The sequence below is a fragment of the Gymnogyps californianus genome, chromosome 14 (genome assembly GCF_018139145.2).
Source record: "Gymnogyps californianus isolate 813 chromosome 14, ASM1813914v2, whole genome shotgun sequence".
Classification (NCBI taxonomy): domain Eukaryota; kingdom Metazoa; phylum Chordata; class Aves; order Accipitriformes; family Cathartidae; genus Gymnogyps; species Gymnogyps californianus.
The window spans coordinates 1,511,570-1,533,576 of record NC_059484.1 but is presented as its reverse complement, the minus strand read 5'-3'; the positions used below and the strand labels follow the sequence as shown (position 1 = coordinate 1,533,576).

Below are 22,007 nucleotides of genomic sequence, written 5' to 3'. Positions count from 1 at the left end.
GGAGTCTGACCTGACAGGGCCGGAGGAGAAGGTCCCCTGCGAAACCAGAGACAGCAGAAGCACTGGCCAGGACCAGCAGCAGAGCAGTGAGTGGGACGGGATGGAGAGCATGGGGGAAGGCTTTAGACCGAGGTAAGATAAGGTAGGGAAAGAAGCCTCCATCCCTCCTGACACCTTCCTACTCTCCTCACTGCTCTGCATCTCCCTCCTGCCTCGTTGCTTCCCCTGGTCATCCCTTGTCTGCACACAAGCCCGGCCCCAGCACTTTGCAGGTCCAGCTGTGCCCTGCACCTTCCCCACTGTCCTGCCCAGGCTTGGCGCAGTTAGAGCTGAGCACCGCTGGCACACAGCCGTTTGCTTCCTTCAAGGCTTTCCTGCTGGCTTCTATTTTTGTTGCAGCACAGCAGTACGCGTCGGGGGGCCGGTGGAAGTGGTTGCTCGGAGCGGAGCACACGGGATGCACCGTCAGGGTGATGTGTTTAGTGTGTGGGCAAGGCAAGATGACCCTTATTATCCATTTCCTAATGAGGTACATCCTCCATTTGCAAACCTCCACTGTGCTTGGGTAGAAAGCACTGAGCTTTGGGGGTTTCCCCAGCTTTGCGAACGGTTTATGTTTGAGTCTGCCTGGGTGAAGGATGTGCCACTGGGCTGTGGTATCGCCATGCAGGCAACAAATTGTGAGTGGGCACAGTAGCTTGCCCCGACAGTTTCTCCAGATCAGATCCACATATTCACAGGGAAACTGAGGCCTGACCCGCTCCAGCTGATTCCAGAGATGTTGCCCAAAGGCCACACAAAGTCCTGGGAGAGCCCTTCATCTGCTGGACGAGCAATGAAGGACTATCCCAGGTCTGTGTGGTCTCTGGAAAAGCTATTTAAGTAAGTCACTCACTCCCTGCTGCCTTTCTGAGTCTGGAAAGCAGCCTGTGCAGCCCTTTCCTCAGATCTGGAATTATTTCACAGGGCAGGAGGAGAAGTGAAAAGCAGCTAAGGACAAGGCTGGGAGACACAACAGCAAGACATCCATGAATTTCCCCTGCTGACTGCAAAGAGGCTCAAAGCTCGTCTTCAGTGGGTGTGGAGATGCTGCTGCAGCTCACCTCCGTGATCTGGCCATGCAGCTGCCCACAGACACCTTCTCCTGCATGACGGGAGACCCAGGAGCAGTTTCTGCAGCAGCATTCCTCCATCCTTTCCAAGCTGCAGCAGCCAGGAGAGGGTGGCTGGCACCACACCGCCAAGACACCACCCTGCCCACAATGGCCTTGTCTGACAGCCACTATCAACTTTGCCTAATTACAGCCCCCCTCCAGCTGACAGCCATCTTTGTGCCATCTCCAAGGGCTCATCTCAGCTGTAGAGTTACAACCCCTGATGCCCAGGTTCAGCCTGCTCGCAGGCAGCTGAACTTCCCAGGCAGGGTAGCTGGTGGGGAAGTTGTCTGCTTGGGGTTGTGGTTGCATGGGTTGGTAGCCTGCCCACAGCCCAGCATAAGCATGTTATAAATCACACCAGTGTGGCAATGCCAGAAAAGCAAACACCTCTGGTCAGTGTTTGCATGGTGCCCAGCGTAACACCACAGTGGTTTATGGTGGGAGCCTTGGTGTTATTGCAACGTTAACTAGTCAACAGTCGGTGCTGGTGGTCCTCCGGACCCTTCCCCTGCTGCCCAGAAAGGCAAGCAGAGCATCGCAGGGGTCCAGAGCACCCCGGCTCCCAGCAGCACTGGACACAGCAGCACTGTGACAAGGCTGCTGCAAAGAGAGAACTGAGGAAGGGTTTGGAGTCCACCCTGACATTGCAAACCTCCATTTTAAAGCCTTTTGAAAAAAATTCTCTCTCCAGAGTCAAATCTGGTAACTTCGCAATTTGGTGCTGTTTCACAAGTGAAAGTGGGACTCAACCGGGTTCTGCAACAGAAGCTGGCTGTCCATAATGAGATCAGGGTGGAAAGATAGGCTCAGGGAGCTAAGATATCTGATGCATCGCATCTGTTAATTTGGAGGAGCCCAGGACAGTGAGTTTTAGAAAGCTGCCTTTTCTGAGGAGTATGGGTGCTGAGATATCTGGTGATTGGCACTCCACTTGGAGTTGATGGACAGGCGAGGAGGGAAAGGCAAGCTCAGGGAGGGAGGGCAGGCACGCTTCCCTCTCCGCTGGAACAGAGCGTGGCTCCCATTTGTGCTAATCCCATTAGGTCTGTTTGCACTAAGCCCCCGCGAGCACTCCCTTGTCGAGAGAGTGTCTGCCTTTGTGTGGCCCAGGCTCAGCTCCACGACCGCCACAAGCAGATGGGGAAGAACATCACGGTCCAACCAACTGTGCCTCCTTGTGTGGTTAAAACACGGTGCCAGGCCATCCTGGTGTGGGAGCTTGGAGGTTCGCGCCAGGCTAAAGGGTGCTTGCAGCACTGCAGAGGGGCTGGGGCTGGGATCAGCTCAAGAAAGGGATGGGAACAGCAATGTGGGGTGAAAGCTGCTGGGGGCTGATCATCTGGCCATGGAGGAAACTGATAGACTGTCCTTGTCTTGGACGATGCCAATTCCCTGCTAGCAGAGGGGGAAAAGCTCCTGCTCTTAGATTAGCTGCTGTTAGCAGCACCCCAGCCTTCTCTCTATCAATTTGCCTATGGGAATAAACTGAGCTATGTATTCTGCTGGGGCTTCAGTTCAAGAGCCCCCTGGAGAGGGAGCTGGGCTTGCTTTAAATCTCCTAATCCCCTTCATCGTACTGCCAGACAACCAGAGACACTGCAGCAAACTGCCTGGGGCTGGGCCCCCCTGCCTCCCCTGAGCTGCTTGCAAATCCCAATCATCCTGCGGGCGATTACAGGGGCTTCTCCTGTAGCACAATACCCAATCTCCCCCAGAGGCCACCGCAGCATATGCAGGGCCAGGCTCCATGGCCCCCGTGAGCAGAGGCAACCCTGCTCATTCTATTAATGGCAGTACACGGGAGGGATGAGTGGGCAGGGGCGACCTCCCCGCAGCCTGGAGCCAGCTGGGAAGGAGGGCTTTGCAGCTTCCCCATACCATGGTCCCGCTCCTCCTGCACGGTGGGCTCTGTTCCTCTCAGAATCTCACCGTGGGGTACGGTTGTTGAAGCCCATCACTACCCCCTCCATGGCCAGCCCCCCTCTTGTGGCTCCACAGCTGTCCACAGCTGCTTGTGGGCATCGTGGCATAAAACACATCCCCTGCCAGAAGAGATGGTGTCAGCTCTCGAACTGCTTTCAGCTCTTTTTGAACCTCTACCCCGAGCATCAGGCTGGCACAACAGTGGCCCGGCATCCTGCTCCCGTGCCAGGAGTGCATCTGTGGCCACCATCACAGCACAGGTAGGCAACAAAGGCTGTGCCCGTCCCATTGCTCACCCAAGCAAGAAAGCCACCCTGGTGGGAACTCACTGTCTGGCCACTTCAGCCAGCTCTGTGCAGAGCTCTACTGGCTCACTTTGTCATCCCACCAGATCTGCTTGGCCCAGGAACCGTCTCAGGATCATTTTATTTCTTTAAAGATTCAGTGAAAATAGATCAGGCAGTTCTGAGATTTCCACCTGGTTCCCTGGTTCTAGCTTGCAGAAATGCCCATTACTCTAGGAGTGAGGAACTGAGACAAGGAACTGAGTAAGCACAGATCTTCTGTGGTTACTGACAACACTGCTTTAAACTTCATGGTGCTTTTTCCTGAGCAAAGCCATGCTGGGAGAAAGCCTCAGCAGAGGCAGCCTCCATGAGGAAGACAGTGCCGCTGCACCTGGTCACTCCTGGTCAGAGCCAGAAAGAGATCCCTAACCTCATCCACTTTACCATGCAAGCACTGAAAATGAATCTGCCAGATCTGTGCAGGCAGCTGGACAGCCAAAGCTGCAAGGTCAGGCCCTCAGGAGACATGAGAATTAAGTTTTCTATCAAAATGGATGTCCCTGGCCTGGCACATTCCCAGTTCCTGCTGTAAGCCGAGGACCCTATTAAACCAGATGTACTTGAAAAACCCAGGTCAGAACAAAGCTCGTGCAGCAAGCGGTTCCTTGCCCAGCCCATCTCCCTTCACATGCTGTCCCCAGCACACGCCATCCCCCACACAGACTGGCAGCCAGTCTGACCATCGCCCCTCTTTGCAGATGCCCCCACCCCAGGGGAGGCTGCCAAGGAGCAGGCAGGAGGAGCAGCTTCCCATCTCCTCCACCTGAGGCTAGGAATGATTCTTGTGGAGCCCCAGGCTCTGCAAACCTCCAGGGACCGGTGGACTTGGCATGGACACTGAGGCCATGTCACTCAGCTCCATTTCGGTTGCTCGTGCACAGCCCGGTGGGGCCATCCTGGGCTGGATGAGACCTTTTCCACATCCACCTGCGGGGCTCACTGGGCACTGAAACCCATCCCAAGGGCAGTACTGACCGGGGAGCCTTGCATCCAAACCTCAAGCCATGCCAGACAGCAGCAATATCCTCAGCAGCAGCATCTGCGAGGGCCCTTCCCACTCGGGTAATTGATGCGTGCTGCCATGGAAACCAAACAGTTTCCAGACCAGCACATAGCTGGCTGGATGTGATGCTCAGGGCTGTGCCGGAGGACTGGGAAGGCTTACTGCACTGGGGTGGGGCGAGGGGAGGGCAGGGGGTGCCGGGGGGAGCACAGTGGAGTAGGGGAGCAGAGGCAAGGAGGGAATGGAGGAGGTGGGGGAGTGGGTGGGATGGGGCATGCTGGGGGGCAGAGAACGGTAGAGCAGAGGAGAGCACAGGGGGGTCTGCACAGCCTGGGCTGACTGGGGAGGAGGAGGGAGCATGAGGAGCAACTGTAGGGCATGGCACGAGACCAGGCATGTTCAAGAGGGACAGGAAGGTCCTGGGACTGTGTCTCTGCTTAGGAAGACACTCTTTGGTGATCCCGGTTATCCCGGGGCAGGTGGGTGCTGACAGCTCTGCGTGGGTGCTACCTGCCCCCCTGCGCTAGCTGTGGGAGTCTGGCACCATCCTCAACATCTGGATCCTCTTTCCCTGGGATGGGGCATCAGCAGGCAGCAAGGCCACTTGCTTGCCCAGGACCCCTGGAGACACATCCCTGCTGCCCAGCTGGCGTGTGCCTGCACAGAGGGGCAGCTGAGAGCCCCCCAACTCCTCACCCATGAGGACATGATCCCTCGGGAGTGGGGGGCATTGGTTCCCCTCTGCATGGCCCAGAGCAGAGCCCAGGGAGAAGGGGATGGTAGAAAAGGAGTCTCTACAAAACCCTACCAAGGGGACAATGGTCTGCATCTTCACTTGGAAACTCTTCCTTCCCAGGGACACTTGCCGGTGTCTTCCAAGCTGGGGGTGAGTCTTGCCTTTGCCTGGTGCTAAGACCATGGCAAGCCCAGTGCCTGCAGCTCAGCAAAGAGAGAGGCGTGGTGCTGTGTGTGAGCCCAACACAGCCGAGACAGGTAGCACCCGTATGTAACCCGACTAATGAGGGAAGCATCTCTACTCTGAGCTAAGAAACTACCCTGTATAGCTGTTGATCTTGCCTAGCACAGTCCTGTGCAAAGGCAAGCAGGAAAACACAACAGCCACAGCTGAGCAAGCTCCCTGCAGCTGCAGTAGGAAGCAGCCGCAAATGTGCCCTGATCTGAAGTGGCCCAGCTGTTTCCAAAGGGTCTAAACCACCTAAAAAAAATCAACTACACTTGGTAAAGGAGATGGTGAAATGGTGGGAAATGGCATCAGGTCTCCAAGGAGCAGTGATGGAGGTGGGAGGGAGTCTGGGGATGGTTGGTGGGACTTTCCCTGGTTCCCACCTTAGCTGGTGACAGGCACAAGTGCAGGCAGCCTTTGGGCTGAAGATGTCTTTTCACTGAAACATTTTGGTTTTAAATAAAGGAGACTGGTCTGTGGCAAACTGCTTTGTGGGGCTGTCTTACTCATACCTGTGCAGAAACATCCTTAAGCTGCAAAACAGGAGCAGGGAGACAAGAGCGGCCACGCAAGGACTCCTTGCACCCTGGAGGAGGGCAGCAGGAGCAGGTATCTCCCCACAGCCACCAAGGCTCTTCACACAGCCTCCATGTGCTTTCTTCCCCGAGGATGCCCGGGGCTGCCCCCAAGGATGCAACACGTGGGAAGAATCCACCAGGCACAGGCACCCGGGTTTTCACACTTTTATTGTAAAGCTTTAGGAAGGGCTAATTACAATGGAGTTGGTCATCTGACAGCTCAGCAAACAAACAGAACAGGAGAGAACGGAAAGGGGATCACGACGGTGTCATGCTCACTGCTCTGAACAGAAAGAATTACAAGGGAATCAATTGTGCTCACAGCGCCCGGGGAAAACCAAGCCCAAGGCCCAAAGCCTTCCCCGCACAGGGAAATGCATCACACATTGAGAGCAATACAACCTTAGCAAGAGGCATTGCCTTAGACATAGGTCACCATCTGAAAAATAGTTGGGTACTTTACTCTGCCATAGGATTTCTCCTTTAAAAAAGCTACACCTGCATGTACATAAAACTGTACAAAAAACAAGGCATCACAAGCAAGGAAATGAAATCTCGTATAAATAGAACCAACACTGAAGAGCTACAAAGGGGTCGCTTAGATCCTTCCCACGCAGCCCGCCTGCTCCCTGGCTCCCACCTTTGGTTTTACCCCTGGCTTGTCCTAGTGCAGTGTGAGATACAGTGAACCCCTCCGCAGAGGCGTCGAACCTCCCTCCTCTTCCCTGTGCTTGTCTAGACTGGAGCCCGTGGGGAGCTTCCCACCCCCACGTGCACAGAGGCTTTATCCTTCTGGCTTATAATTGTGCAAATGAGCTTCTTTCCGACAGCACCTCTTCTTCGCCCTCCCCCAGGACTGATCCCCAGTGACACTGTCAACTTCACCCCGGGACAAATCCCCAGCACCCCCTCTCCCAGGACCGATGTCCAGCACCTCCTCCTCCCCAGGGACCCATCCCCGCTGCACCCCACATAGCCTCCCGCCCCTTGGCACCCCACCAAGGACCCACTCCCACTGCCCCCTCTGTTCTTCCCCACAGACCCGCCCTCGCCCCCCCCCCCATGCTCCCCCAGACACTCATCCCCTTTCCACCCCCCAGATACAGATACCCATGCCCTCTCCCCACCGTGCTCCCCTCCAAAAACCCAGCCCCACCATCCCTCTGTGCACCCCCACAAGACTCATCGCCCCCACCCTCCCTCCCCATGGCACACATCCCCAGCACCCATCCCTCCCACCCCTCGGGGACCCCCTCTGCGTTCACACACCCCCCTTGCACCATGCTTGCACTGAGAACATCGCCAGGTCCTCCAGGAGACAAGACAGCAACTCCAGTCACAGGGCTTCAAGCTTCAGGGTCCCTCTGGTGACCCCGAGCCGAAGGTAGGGAGCCCACCCGTAGGCGAGGGGCCGGGGGAAGCTGGTCTTGGACAAGCACCCCTCAGATGTGGCTACGTCGCTCTCCTGGGGGGTCCCCAAGAGGGGCACCGAACACTGCCACTGCCTGAGCCAAGGGGAGGCGTGAGCAGTCGAGTTGGCAGTGGAGTTAAAGATCCTGGCCAGCGCGGCCAAATTGCACATTCTGCCCAGTTTGGCCCTGAAACTACAGAGCTACAATAAAAACAAGTTCAGGAGCGTGACCTGCTCAGGCAGCCAGACCAGGGGAACGTGGGCCCCGCCGGGCAGCCACCGTGGGCAAGGGTAGAGCAGGGATGCCCAGACGGGTGGGCGGACATCCACCGGAAGCATCGCGCCCACCTCGAGGGACCCCCGGCCGGTCGGCAGGGAGCAGCAGCAGGAGGCCGGGAGGAGGGTCCTGCCTCCTCCAGGTGGCACCCCGAGGTGCCAGGGCCGCGGGCGATGCAGTGCGGCGCGGTGCCGCCCAGGGAAGGCGAGGAGCAGGGCTGGGGCACAAGGGAGCGGGTGCAAGCAGGCGCCTTCTGCCGCCTTTCCCTCGTCACCCAGGCTCGGCTTGCACCGCATCCCCTCAGGTCAACCGGAGCCGCACCGGGAAGCTGGCCGCGTCTTGCCACCACTGCCGAAGCAAAGGGAGAGGAGCTGCTCAGAGAGAGGGATGCTGGAGGGTGGGAGGAGGCTGGGCAGGGGGGGCCCCGGCACGCTACACCCCAACAGGCACTACAGCTATGGCAGGGCAGTCTCTGACCCACAGCGGCTGGGGTGCCCTGTCCCTGCGGTGTCCCTGTGCCGGTCGAGCCCGGCAGAGCCATCCGCGAGCCCCACGGTGATGGACCGCATGGACTGAAGATGAGCCGTGGGGGGAACCGTCCTGCAGTTACCACTGGCCTCGCTCCCTAAGGAAGATCCCAGAGATGAAGACGATCAATGCGCGCGCGAGTACGGGAAGAACAACGGTGCAGCACAGCCCCTCCCCGCATCCTGGCAGGGGAGGACCGGGAAGGGCTACCCAGGAATGAGGCGCGAGTCCCCCGGATCTCTCCTGCCGGGGGTGCACATGGAGCCCCCTAAACAGGACTGTGCCCCGGCTTCCGAGGGAGCAGAGAGGCTCAGGGAAGTGCCCAGGCGTCCCCCTCCAGGGAGTCCCTTGAGGGGCGAGGGGGTCCTCTCCCCGCCACGTGCACAGCGTTGCCCCATTTGGGTACCCTGCAAGGGAGCTGAGGATGCCGGGGCAGCAGGGACCTGCTGGGGAGACTGGTCGACCTTTGACAATGGAAGAGAAAGCTGGATCCCATGAGAGTGGCCCTGTGGCCTAAGGGCAGCAGGAGTCCAGCAGGCAGGGGCTTGGTGGCCCCCGGTGTGACCCTGAGACAAAGCTCCTCCTCACAAAGGCAATGGTGGCTTACAGGCGGACGGGACGGAGGTCGAAGGCATGGCACAGCCGGCCTCACGGGCATCCCCTGTCCCGGAGGAGGCACAAGGCGATGGGCTGAGACGCCACAGCCGATGATGACCTCCCTGCCAGCAGAGTCGGACTGAGGGCTTCTCCGGACCCAGCCGGTCCCTTGACTGGGGGCTTCCCCATCCCTCCTCCACCCGCCAGGCACAGGGCCACCACCAGGGAACGCCCCCCCCCCCCCCCAAAAGCAGACCCTGCCTATGGCACCGGGCAGTCCCTAGGGACCCTGCAGCTTGTGGGCACAGTGACAACGTTCAGAAAGAGATCCAGGCTGAAAAATAGCAAATTCCCTACAGTCCGGCTAGGATGCTGCCCCTCTCCTCCAGCTCCCCAGCTGCTGTTTCAGGGACTGGTCACGTCTCTATTTACAATATAGAACATGAGTGTGGGCCGGACGCTGCGCTCCCGCGGGCTCTTCCACGCAGCAAACGATTCAAAGCTGGAACTTGCTCCCTGTGGTTTGTTTCTGTTTTCTTTTTTTTTGTGTGTTTTTTGTTTTTGTTTAAACGTCTTTTGTTTCAAGGACAATAAAAAGTTTCAATCAGGCAGGACTTGAATGTCATTCCTAAGATTCGTATTTACAGGAGTCTACAGCAAAGAGACAGGCAGCTCGCTCCCCGTGCGTGGGGACACCCCTCGTCCTATGCCCCAGGAACTCCACCAGCTCTGCGTGGACCTTTGGTACGTAAGCCCTTCTCCCCAGCCGTGCCCTCCGCACCAGGAGCCTGCCCAGCCCTCCCTGGCGACGCAGCAGTTCGGAGACATGCACCCGCAAGTGCTCGGAAATCGGGTTTCGGATGCTTTCATCCTTCCCACCCACCCCCGGCCCCAGGAAACAACGGGTTAAAAAGGCGCTCCTCTCATCCCTGCCTTTGCCCTGCCCTGCCATCCGCAGAGCCCACTGCCTGGAGAACCGGCCGCCGGAGCAATAAAGCATTGAAGTTTAAAATGTTCCTCTGGACACTGGCCTCAGAAGCGCGTCTGCTCCCTGCCCCTCATGCCCAGCCTCACAGGTATATCTCCCTCTTGGTGGTCTGGGACGAGGGGGTGGTGGCTGGCTGGAAGTCCGAGGTCTGGGTGAGAGGAATTTCCTCCATGGGAGAGTCCTTGCAGGGCTCATGGCTACTATTGGAGAAGGCACTGTACGTGGGGAGCAGGCGGAGGTTGGCCATTTTGGTGCTGCGCTCTTCTGAGAGTCTGGGGCTGCCATTCCCGACTTGCTCTTGACTCCCTCTGTCTTGGTAAGGCACAAAAGTGGAGAGTTTGAGGGCATTTTTGGGCCTGCGGCTGGGGGAGGACTGGCCGGGCATCCAGCAGGTATCGGAGTGGCCGAACTCTGTGCACTCCCGGGTACAGGTCCCAGTCATGGCTACATCGGGCAGAGGCCGGAGATCTGCAGGGAAGCAAGCGAGAGCATCGTTACGCACACCTGGGTACCACCGGCTCGGGACGTGAGGACGGAGCACAGGGACGAGCAGCAGAGCCTGGACGTCTCCGTCCTCCCCGCACCCTCCCGCGGTGGGAGGGGACAGCCGGACCCATGGCCACCCAGGGAGCCGGACCCACGGCCACCCAGGGAGCAAAGGCAGAGCTGGGAGGGGAACCCAAGGCTCCTGGCAGCCGATGCCTCCCGTCCAAGCTCACAGCCCCAGCTCCTCCTGGACAAGCATCCTCTCTGCAGCGTGCAGAGAAATGGGAGGCAGAGCATGGTGCAGAGCTCACTGAGCACACCCCCTTTCGAGACAAGCATTGCACAGGAGTGGCTCCACAGCCTGGATTTGCAGAGCAGGAGAGAGGCTGCCACCGGACTCATCACCCCATGGCTGTGGGCACCACCTGGACCCTGCTAGGCTCCAGGAACTCCCTTGGTCCAGCACCTTCGGGCACCACTGACAGCTTCACCATGCAGAGACAGGGAACTGCCCTAAACACAGTCAGGCTCTTCACTGCCCTGAGGTAGAACCATATTTCCTGAGCACCACCTTTGGGCAGCCCTGCCCTGCTCACCATCAGGCACGCCAGGCCACCTGCAAGCCTCCCCAGGCACCCATCAGCAGGAGCCCCAAGCCCAGCCAGAAGTCCTCAGACATCAGCTGGTCTCCCGCGGAGCCTGAAATCCCCGAGCGCATCAAAGCACACATGGGCAAACCCATGTCTGCCCCCAGAGAGGCTGGACGTATCTGATACTCGTGAGTCCCTGCCCCAGGAGCACCCAAGCCTCTCCGTGCACCAAACACCTGCCCCTGAGAGAGCCAGGTATCTGAGGCATCAATAGCTCCCTGCTCCTGGCATAGCCAGGGAACTCTGACCACCAGCTACACCAGTTCATGGTCTGGTGTCCTCACCTACCAGCCACCCTCTACCCCAGACACTCCAAGGCCTTCCTGAGCCTTGGCCATGCATCCTTTACACTGGGAGTACCTGTCACAAGTCTTCCAGGCTGAAACTTGTCATTTCCATGCAGAGGTGAGTGGCCCTCCAAGAGCCATCCCAGACACAAGCCATTCCTTGCCATCTACCCCAACTTGGGGCACAACATAGCCCCCCTGCCACTGCCTGGGACGCATCGCTGCCCACTACCACAGGCACCTGCTGGTAGATCAAGCCTGGTGCTGATGCTGGGATGAAAAGGGGGGCTGCGCATGACCTTGAGACTGCTCTGACTTGCAGACGTCCCTTCTGGTTCAGAGAAGTCCTCTCCATCTCTCCACTCAGGAGCTCACTCCACTGCGTTGCTGACAAACAGCCCTGCAGACTGACTGAGGGGGATACTAAGGAGCTCTGTCTCGGGGACCCGAGACATATGCAGCTTTCACCAGCTCCGGGCATGCCCCTTCCCACCAGATACACACCGGTACACATAATCCCCTCCTCCGAAAAAAGGACAGACCCACTGGCACTCCCTCAGCCCTGGGAAGAAGCAAATCGGAGCCATTCACAACATGCTGGGGGCTCTGCCCTCGTCAGCACATCCCTCCTGCCACCAGTTTGGGGCTCTCGGACACAGGCGTCCCCGAGTCACCCTGGCACAGCTTTCACACACAGGCAACCCCAGGATGAGAGGAAGGTCTCTGCAGGAGAAGGCTCCACACAATGCCGGGAACAGTTGACAAGGGTCAAAAGTGAGAGCTGAAGAGATGGGCATGGAAGAAGGTGCAAAGTTAGCAGCAAACGTGAGCATATCTTGCCCTAAAACAACCCCCAGTGACTGTATCCCAAATTCTCAGCTCCTCTGGGGGCTGAGGCCCCCCAGTTTTTCCCCCTGGTTCCTGTGGAGGCTCTGACACCCACGCTGCTCCCCGTGCTGGGAGCTGCCTCCTGTGTCCCGTCCCCTGGTGCACACGTAAGCTGTGATATCCTGGCAGAAGCCATAAGGACATACCTCAGCGCAGACCCCCTTCACAGCCTGCTCCGCTCAGGGGACTCTAATGAGGAGCAGAAAAAGGACGAGAGGGTCACATCATTGCACAGCCCCAGCCTCCACACCCACCCCTAGGATCCTCCTGGACCCTTCAGCCTCTGCCAGCCCTCCCCGTCGCATCGCACCGAGCCCCACAGCATCCCTCTGCTACCCAAGGAGTCCCTTGGCCTCTCCTGGCCCTGCTCCAGCGTCCGTGAGGCCGCTTGGCCATCACTGCTGATGTCTCACTAGTTTCTCCAGCCTTATCCTAGCCTCCCTGGAGCCCACTGGCCTTTGCAGGACTCACACGGGAACCCGAGGCAAAGCTTGAAGCCACCTGGCTTGTAGCACCCCGAGCCCCTGTGTGCAGAGGGAATGGGGCTGTGCATCACACGGCAACGTGCACGCACACACACACGGATACAGCCCAGCTGGATGCGCGCTGGCGTGCTCATGCACCGCAAACAGGCACACTCAAATGAACTCGTGCGCAGGGGACAGCCATGCTCACGCTGCAGGATGCAAAAGCAGGAGCCCAAGCATCACAGGGGACGGGATGCCCGCACAGGCCAGTGTGAGAGCATAGCTTGCCAGTGCATGTCTTCGAGGTCATTCTCAGGGCTGGCCACAGACCAGCTGCCCTATTTCCCGAGCATGTGGAAAGTTGCCTCATTTCTTTCTCCTAGCTACAGATAGAAAGCAAGATACAAAACCAGAGGCAAGACAGCTCAGTTTTCATCTCTACTCTGTGCAAGTCAAAGCAGAGACTGGAGCCTGTGTCCTAGATGATCTACCAGGTCTTCCTCTCAGGACAACAGGACGCCCCAGTGACCACCGGCTTGGTCAGTCTGAGGTCGTGTTACATTGTCTTTCACTTCTTCTGTTCAAGAGGCAATATCACTGTCTCTCTCTCTCATCTACTTTCCTACTGGACAAGTGGGACAGCTCATCATCATTTCCACTTCCAGAAATGCCTTGGTGCTGCGCGGTCCCAGGGTGGGGAGTGGACAAGTGCCATCACTTCTTGCTCTGGCAGAAGGTGCTTTGCTGAGTCTATGGAGGGTACTGGCTGGACCGAAATAAAAGCTACCTCTCCAGCAAACAAAGCTGTGGTGATTTCCTCGTGCCAATGGCAGCTTAGAAATCGCAGGATCAAGCAGGAACGCTGTGTTCAGGGTCTTTTATTCTGGTTTTCCCATTGTCTGTTTCTGGCACTAAAGTCTTTTTCCAGCGTTGTTCCTTTGCTTGCAGTGAGATGCTGGCATCAGAGCTCTGCCGCTAAAGGAGCGTATTATGTGCCATGAGCACAACCCGCTCCGCTTTAAGAGCCCGGGAACGGGGCAGGGTGTAATTCCTGAATAGCTGTGATTTAGAGCAAACATGACCCTACAGCCTAATTCTCAGCACATGCCGGTGGTTCAGAGACTTCAATGTACCACCACAGACAAGCAGAAATCTTTCTTTGGGGGTCAACACCGGTGGAAATTTTGCCCACAAAGTGCTGATTCTGGATGCCCTGCAGTGTGGTGAGGAGGCAAAGCCCAAACCTCACCTCGGGGTCGAGGTGGCCGCTTCACCTTACAAAGTGTACTCAGGATTTCAGATCCCTCCTCTACCCCAGGAATGCAGTTTTGTGACTCTGAACCCCCGAGATCTGACAAAGTTTCCAGGTGATGAAGAGGATGGCCATACCCTCTCCAGCATCTCATTCCTCCACAGCATGCTGGCCATGCAAAGTAAAAGTTATGTCTGTGCAGCTGCTGTGTTTTCCTGAGCTTTGCCCTCTCGCTGAGCTCCTTCGGAGGGCTGGTCCATCCTGTTATCAGCATTTCCATGCCAGAAGGCTGTACTTCACAGCCAGGAGGGTTGCGTGGTTGTTTGGGCATTCACAGTCCGAACAGCCTTCTGGCTCCCCCCTTCCTATAGCTTTACATTTCTCTGGCATCCTCTTGTTAGCTGCCTCGGGGCTGCCCTGCCTCAGCACATTGCATAGGAATGAATCCGGGGTAGTAAAAGTCACATCCCTTTGAACTTTTGAGATGAAAAGGGGGCACGGTTGGGGCTTTACACCGAGATGCATTCAGAGATGCATCCTAGGCCCTCCTTCTGGCTGGAGGAGGGGAAGCTCGCTCAAGCGGCGGCTCCGTTCTTGTTCTTGATGCTGGCATGGCTGTTCTTGTCTCCTGACATCCAGGGCACCTCTGCTCTTTGTGAAGGAGACTGTGCCAGGCTGTCTCCTCCGGGAAGAGGCACATATTTGTGCGGCTGCTAATTATTTCTCTCTATATATCCCCATGCAGGGCAGGAACACATCCTGTTGCAGCCACTTGCAAGGGCTCCTCTAATAATATTATTGCTTTTAGTGGGGGATTTCAACAGTGCACTTGAGTGCTATTAGACAGGAGACAAAAGCAGGCAGCCTCATTCAGCAGGCACTTCCACCTCCTGAAGTAGATGTGCAGAGGTTCACTCGCCCACTGCAAGCCAGGTAGCTTCAAGCAGAGGCTGAGAGCCAGCCTCAACCACTTTTTTTTTTGCCACCATCTGCAACGTCCGCAGTCTGGTTTGGCTCTCCCTGTCTTCCATTTGTGTCAGACATCAGCACCGTATGTGTGGTGCGCAGCGCTGGGTGAGCAGGGATGATGCAGCACAGGAGGCCAGATCTTGCGGGTGAGGGGATGTAGTGGAGCAGCTCTGGGAGGGAAGACAGCGGGACTGTGGGGACGTGACACAGCAGAGCACGGTGGAGGATGCAGAGAAGCCCGGAAGGGAGGAGGAGGGAAGCGCAGCATGCTAGGAGGGACTGGAGAGGTTCAGTGGTACGGAGAAATGGGGAATATGACAGTGTGGGGAGAGCAGCTTGGAGGCAAAGCAGGATGCTTTCCTGAAGCGTTAGATCAGAAAGACTCATCTTCCCTACCTGGCAGCACGGAGAACATCGGCCACTAATTTCAACCAGCTACCCCTGTTCAGAGCCCAAAAGCAGTGTACCTCTTCCAGCCTCAGTCAGGCGGTAGCAGGGTGGAGCATGCCCCACACTGCAAACTGGGGGCTGGGCTACAAGGTATTTCTTTCAAAATGGCTGTCTTTCAGCCAGGGAAGGATGCAGTGTTTCCTGTACAGGCAGCTTTACCATCCCTATTGCCCTGGTGTGGACACCTGGAAACACCCCTTCTCCTACACCGAGCCCTCAGGTCTCTGCAGACCACTCCTGGGACATCCCTTATGGCGGTGACCTCCCATGACATCATATCCCAGCAGCACTGCCTTCCCTGCCTGCCCCTGCAGCATCTATGCAACGGGAACGGCCTCCTTGGTGCTGCTCTTTCCAACGAGTCCCTTCCTACAGCACAGCTCCTGAAACTAGGCACCATTCCCCTACTCCACCATAGCTTACTGGTGCCGTTCTCCTGCACCATCACCCCCTCCAGGTACCACTCCCTGGAGTGCTCACACCTATGGGTACCATTGCCTACAGCGCTGTTCCCTACAGGCACCATTCCCCTACCGCGGTACTGCTGACAGGTACCATTCTCCCATGCCACTGTTCTCTATAGGTACCATTCCCCTACAGCGTGACTACCTACAGGTATCGTTCCCCTACAGCGCTGTTCCCTGCAGGTACTGTCCCCCATGGCGTGGTTACTGAAGGTACCACTCTCCCGCGGTGTTGCTCTCTACAGGTGCCATTCCCCCGCAGCGCCATTCTCGGGAAGCACCATTTCCCCATGGCGCTGCTGCCTACAGGTACTGGTCCCCCACAGTGCCACGTCCTCCAGGTGCCATGTTCTGTGCTGCTGCTCCCTCCAGGTATTGCCTCCCCCCGCTGCCATCTTCCCTCCAGGCACTGCTGTTCTGATGGTGCCATTTCCTCCAGGTACCATGTTTTACAGCGCTGTTCCCTCCAGATACCACTCTCCTGCAGTGCTGCTTCCTCCAGGCACCACTGCTTCGTGGTCTGTTCCCTCTTCACTACACCCTAACAGTACAGCTATTTGGATAGTGTGCCCCAACATCCCGTTTTCTTATACCAGCAGCCCCATTGCTATGCTATGCTATGCTATGCTATGCTATGCTATGCTATGCTATTCTTCACTTCTTTGCATCCCGGCACTGCTGGACTGAGTGCCTTGCACTATCCCACCCCTTGACTTACCCCTCTCTGTGCCTTTCCCCCGCAGCAGCATGCCCGACCCAGTAGCTTGGAGGAGCCCCCCCACATTGGCAGCAAGAGATGCTCAACAGCCCGACCCCACCTGGCCAGCTCAGCGTGAGCTTCCTTTGGTGTACAGGCGCTCGGTGGCTCCTTCCCAACACGTCTTCCCCTTGCAAGGGCTTTTGGGAGAGGGGAGCTGTGCTGTGGGTGGCTGTGGAGCCACGATCTCCTTTGCAAAGCCCAGACACAAGATCCCCCTTCAAGGTCCACAAATGAGGTGGGCACAGCCACTGCATTATCCCTAGCAGGGAACGCCCACCCTCCGGACACAGAGGACCAGAGCGGCAAGCTCACCTTCTGCAGCTCCTCAGTCCACCTCCTTTCTGGCCCCTGATTCCCACATCAGATGTGGACGTGACCAGACCCCTCTACCTCCAGAGCAGCACAAGCACAACATCAATTTCACTTTCCAGGCCTTGGGGAAGGCTGCTGGACTGCTGCCCATTTCCACAGCAATGCTCCAGAGATCAATGAGTACAGAAATATCGGAAGCTGAAAGCACAAGTGGAGAGCTCCCCGCAGTCCACGTCAGTCCCTATTTTTCCTAGACTGAGCTAACATCATCCCTACAACACCCAGGCAGACGGTTTGCAGGACCATTCCTAGCACTACAACACCCAGACAGACGGCTTCGGGGACCAATTCTAGCACTACAACACCCAGACAGATGGCTTTCCAAACTTAACACCATCACTACAGCACGCAGACAGATGGCTTCTGGTATCTGAGACCGACCCGACACTGCCCATAAAGGTGGTTACTGCAGTTCAACGCCACACCTATAGCTCTCAGGGCAATAACGAGCAACACCCGCTCTTACAATAAACACTGAGAAAGATCCTCAGACTGATGCCAGCACGCAGATGGATTTCTCCTAGGCACCAAAGTCAAGAGATATAATGTGCACAGCCATCTCCCCCAAACCCTACAGCACTGAGCATCTCTCCCCTCCTGCTAAACAATGGTATCGAAACACCAGTACAGACAGCTTGCTCCAAAGTTAATGGCCTGTCAGCCCCTAGATGCACACACGGATCAAACCATGGCCTCTGGAGTATATTACAACAGCACACACTAACTGCAGCACCAAAGCAAATGACTTCCCAGATCCTGCCAAGGGTATCACAGCAGAACCAGCACGTAATTAATGTGGACAGATGCACCCACCAGCCTCAGCCTCACCAGCACAGGTAGCGCTAAACCACTTTGTCGGCAGCGAGGGCCTGAGCCCAGGCTCCCGGAGGACATGTTCTTCCCTTGCTCGCCGTAGCTGGAGCTTGAGGGACCACCTCCCCGCTGCCGTTACGCCTGCAAACTGCAGGCAGCTGTGCGACAGTGGCAGGCTGGCTGGGAAGCGCAGGCATCCCACGGCCACATCGCCACAGCAACAGGAGGCGATCCATACCCTGCACCAGCGGCAGGAGCACCCGGACAGATGGCTCTGGACACTGACCGTGTTCCTGCAGGGACCAGGCAGGGCTCACAGGGCTCAGCAACAGGCTACGGCACCTGCGGGACTCCCAAAAGCACCATCTGCCCCCCCAGCTTCGCTGCAATCCCTGTGATACCCAGCGAAACAAATTCAATCCCCCTGTAACAGATTTTGTGCTTGTGGTGCCACTTACATGATCTCCTACCCTGGCACAGTGGGGCTTCAACCTTCGCTGGACTATAAAAAGCAGAATTATTACATTAAATTACTGAATAATTATGTTAAGAACTACCTTAATAGGATTACAGGGTTCAAAGGTTAGGAAATGCCAAAATTAGGACTGTCTATGCAGTCTTAATTTGCTTCATGAAAGTCTGCTTCGTGATGCAGACCAGAATTATGCTCTGGTGGAAAATATTTTCCCTGGAGTCCCTTTGCGCCTCCCGGGGAGGGGACAGAACCACCTGGGAGATATACCAGGATTTTTGGGAAGAAGAGGCTTTGCCAGTGAGACTCTACCTCACAGGCTGCAGAAATTGGGGAAGGTACAATGAAAGGGTCAAGAGATCACAGAAAATTACTTCTCTAAAGCATGGGGGTGGAGGATAGGGGGACTGCTTTACTATTGAGAAAAAACTAGCAATTTCCTTTCCTACCTCCTTTTGGAAGTGAAGTATCTGGACAGATTTCACTGCCACTTTTCAAAATATTTGCTAAATGAAAAATTGTATCCTTGCAGTTAAAGTTTGCCAAAACTTCAAGCAACTGAAAATAAAGTCAGGTAATGAACATTACTGGGCAATTCTCTTCACCTACGTTGTATAGAACACAGTAACAAGTCTAGCTCCAAAATGAAATCCTGGTTCCTATAATATCCAAACACTGTCCTCTGGCCAACGAAGAACTTCTCATGACACCTACAGACAACAGACATTCAACAAATAACCACCAGAAAGGTCAAGGAGTCACGCAATAACAAAACCAAACCATGCAATAACCAAACCGTCTTCCCAGTCTCATTATTTGCTCCTGCAATAACCAGTGCGGGTGAGTAACAACTCCTGTAGTACCTTCAGGAGTGCACAAAGGTCTTGACAAGAAGTTGTGGGCAGCAGAGCAGCCGCCATTCTTCCCCCCCCCCCCCGCCCAAGGAGGAGGGGCAGGTCGAAGCACAGGACTCTTCTGGCTTTTGAGTCCTCTCTTGCAAGGGCTAATGATGGTTATGTAAATATGCAGAGGAACACCACCCGCTATCCCCACAGGCTGTCAGTTCATGCATGCCTTGTATGCGCATTCCTGCTACCCAAATACCTACACAATTGCTTCTTCCACATTCCCACCTTGCCTTTGCCTCCCGAACAGAGGGTTCCTCCCAGACCGTCCTGGTGGGGGTCCCAGCCTGGGTCTGTGGGGCTGACCTGTCCCCCTATCCAGCCAGGGGCTCTCCCGGGACACATGCACGCATGGCCCAGAGCCTCCTGTCATGCCCCGGCTACCAGTGTGCTGCCAGCCGATGGGAGGGCGGTGACCAGCAAGGGCCAGGCCACCAGGACCAGGAGCAGTGCCACCCATGCCGGTGAGAGCTCTGGCTACCTGCTGACCTAGCCACAGGGTACCTACAGCTGAGGTGCCCTTGCCCAGCCCTCCACTGCAATAAATTCTCCAGCCGGGCTCTGCTGCGTCTGGGCGAACAGCAAGAGAGCTGAGGTTGTGGCCCTTGTGGCAGCAGGTCCTGGGGAGCTCCTGGTCCATATTATTATGGGTTGCTGATATACAGTGGTCCCCTTACCCCATCTCCCTCCTCCCCTCTCAGAGCATCACTGAGATGCATCATGGCTTCTGGAGGGGACTAGAGACCTGTCCCATGGCTCCTGCAGGAGAACTGTGCCCTGCACTCCTGCCACTGCTCCAGAGGCTGGGGACACTCGTCCGCTTGCACTTGGGGCAGCAGCGAGGGCAAGCGCAGCAACCCACGTGCCCCAGGCCACCCCACAGCTGCCAGGCATAGGATGTGTTAAAGCAGCAAATACTTCTTACAGAAGGAGCCTGAGTGGCTAATCCTGGAGCTTTACCTTGTGCCTGAGCCTGTGAAAGGCAGAGGTCTAATCCTCTCGGACCCAGCCCCTCCGCCCAGGCACGGGGCTCGGGGCTCGGGGAGCGCACGGAGGGGTCCCCTCCAGCCCACATCCCACACACGCTTCCAGGAGAATTGCAGCCCCCCCCATCCCTGGGGCTGCCCTGAGCACCCTCCGTCTGCTGCAGCCCACCGCTCCAGCCAGCCTCCCTCCAAGGGTTAATCTTCCTCTCTAGAGCTTCTCAAAGCTAATTAGAAAGAGCCTGGGCAAGTGTGGTGGCAGACATCGCTGCACTTATCTCCCCACTTCCGGGGCTCTGCCTTTATCATTTAATTAAAGCTGCAGTCGCGCTTCCCTTCCTGGCAGCAGCTAATCAGGGAGGGCACTGGAGCTTGAGGCAGCCTTTGCCAGCTCGCCAGGGAAGAAGCGGGAGAAGGGCAGGGAACGTGCCCCAGGAAGGACAATAAAAGGGAGAAGAAGATAAAGAAAGAGTCCCTTTGTGCTGGCAGCCCGGGGACAGGGAAGGCAGCGAGGGACCGAGCCCCAGCCCCAGTGCTAGCTGTGGTGCTGTGCATGGGGGGATGCAGGCTCCTCTCAGCTCTAGATGGAACTCCGCGATGTCAGCCTGGGAGTGAGCCAAGAAAGCTGCCTGCACCACAGGCAGGCTGGGAGGCACTACAGGCTAGCTCCATCTCCCAGCAGGAACAGGACCCTGGACCCCCCACCCTGCCCCAAAGCAGCTCTCCCAGCAAGGCACGCTCAGATGCACCCTGACACCAGAGCCCATGCGTGCCACATGCCCCAGCAGCAGAGCAAGCCACGCTCAATCCTCCCATAGGCAAGGAACAACCCGTGCCATACAGTACCCAGCACCCCAAAGAAAACTGGGGATCCCCAGAGTACTGGAGAAGGGGCACGTCCAGGAGGGATGCCATCAAGCAAGAGGAGGTATGGCCATCAAGCAACAGCAACTGCAGCAATCTCCTGCACCAGGTCTCTGGGGGAGGGCAAGGATGCATAAGCCCTGAGAAATGCTGTTGTTTGAAGGCCATACAATGGTGTGTGGGCGCAGCTACACAGGGATGCATGCTGGCATACATTCAGTGAGAGACTCGGGCATTTTGGGGCAAACAACCCCCAACCGATGCTGACAGCTTCCGTGCCAAATTCCACACCTCTCTTCCAAAGCATGGTTAAGCTAATGGGCCTTGAAAAGAAATTCTTATAACCAGTTTGTTAGCAGGGCTGAGACAGCGTGTCTTGTTCTCAAAAAAACAGCTGGAACACCTCTGCTAAAACTTAAGAAAAAAAGAAAAAGAAATCAACCTGAGGGAAACCCAGCATGGAAAATTTAAGCGTTAGTGTTGGAAATCTGCTGAAGTGATAAGCAATCAAAAATAAGTCTGTATAATACAAAACGTCAAGCAGCCTGAGGCTGCACAGTCTATATAATGATCCTCATTGCAGGTTCCAAAAGCTGCTCTGAAGGCGCAGCCTGGTTGGGAGATGTATGCGTGTGCTTGGCATGCTCCGAGCGGGAGGAATAGAGCAATTGTTTCAATCTTATGCCAACACCGTACAGTCCTTCCACTGCTCTTGAAAAGGGTGGTCCTCTCCCACCATTGCTCACCTGCTAGTTCCTCAATCCTCCTCGTGTCCTAATCATATGAGCAAGAATTAACGCACGATATTTTGATTTTTTTTTTAATTAATTTTCAGCAAGACCAGTTTTCTCACCTCACCTACAGGCTTGTGTCGGACGGGAGCGCACGGGTAGCCACAGGCACAGCCTAGGAGTGCATTGCAAGGTGCGCCAGTTCACGTGCACAGGGACTTAGGAATACTGGTCTGGTTTTATGAGCACTCTGTGTTTGCTCCTTGGTGGCTGCCTTTCACTGTATGCTTGTATTAAAGCCCTGTGTCAAGGAGAAAAGAACTGGCATACGCATGTCTGCCTTTGAACACAACCATTGTTAAGCTCCATCAACAATTTAATAATCTTTCACTAGCAGGACAATGAATCTGGGGAAATTATT

General features: G+C 56.4%; 1 protein-coding gene across 1 annotated transcript in view; it reads right to left on the bottom strand.

The window, feature by feature from the left end:
- Positions 1–9,695: 9,695 nt before the first annotated feature.
- The window catches only part of PCDH1 (protocadherin 1), a 53,560-nt gene continuing 41,248 nt past the window's right edge, over positions 9,696–22,007 (bottom strand). Inside the window, exon 5 of the mRNA XM_050905182.1 lies at positions 9,696–10,241. Coding sequence (XP_050761139.1) covers positions 9,856–10,241 — 386 coding nt within the window. The 3' untranslated portion in view covers positions 9,696–9,855. The remainder of the gene's footprint in view (positions 10,242–22,007) is intronic.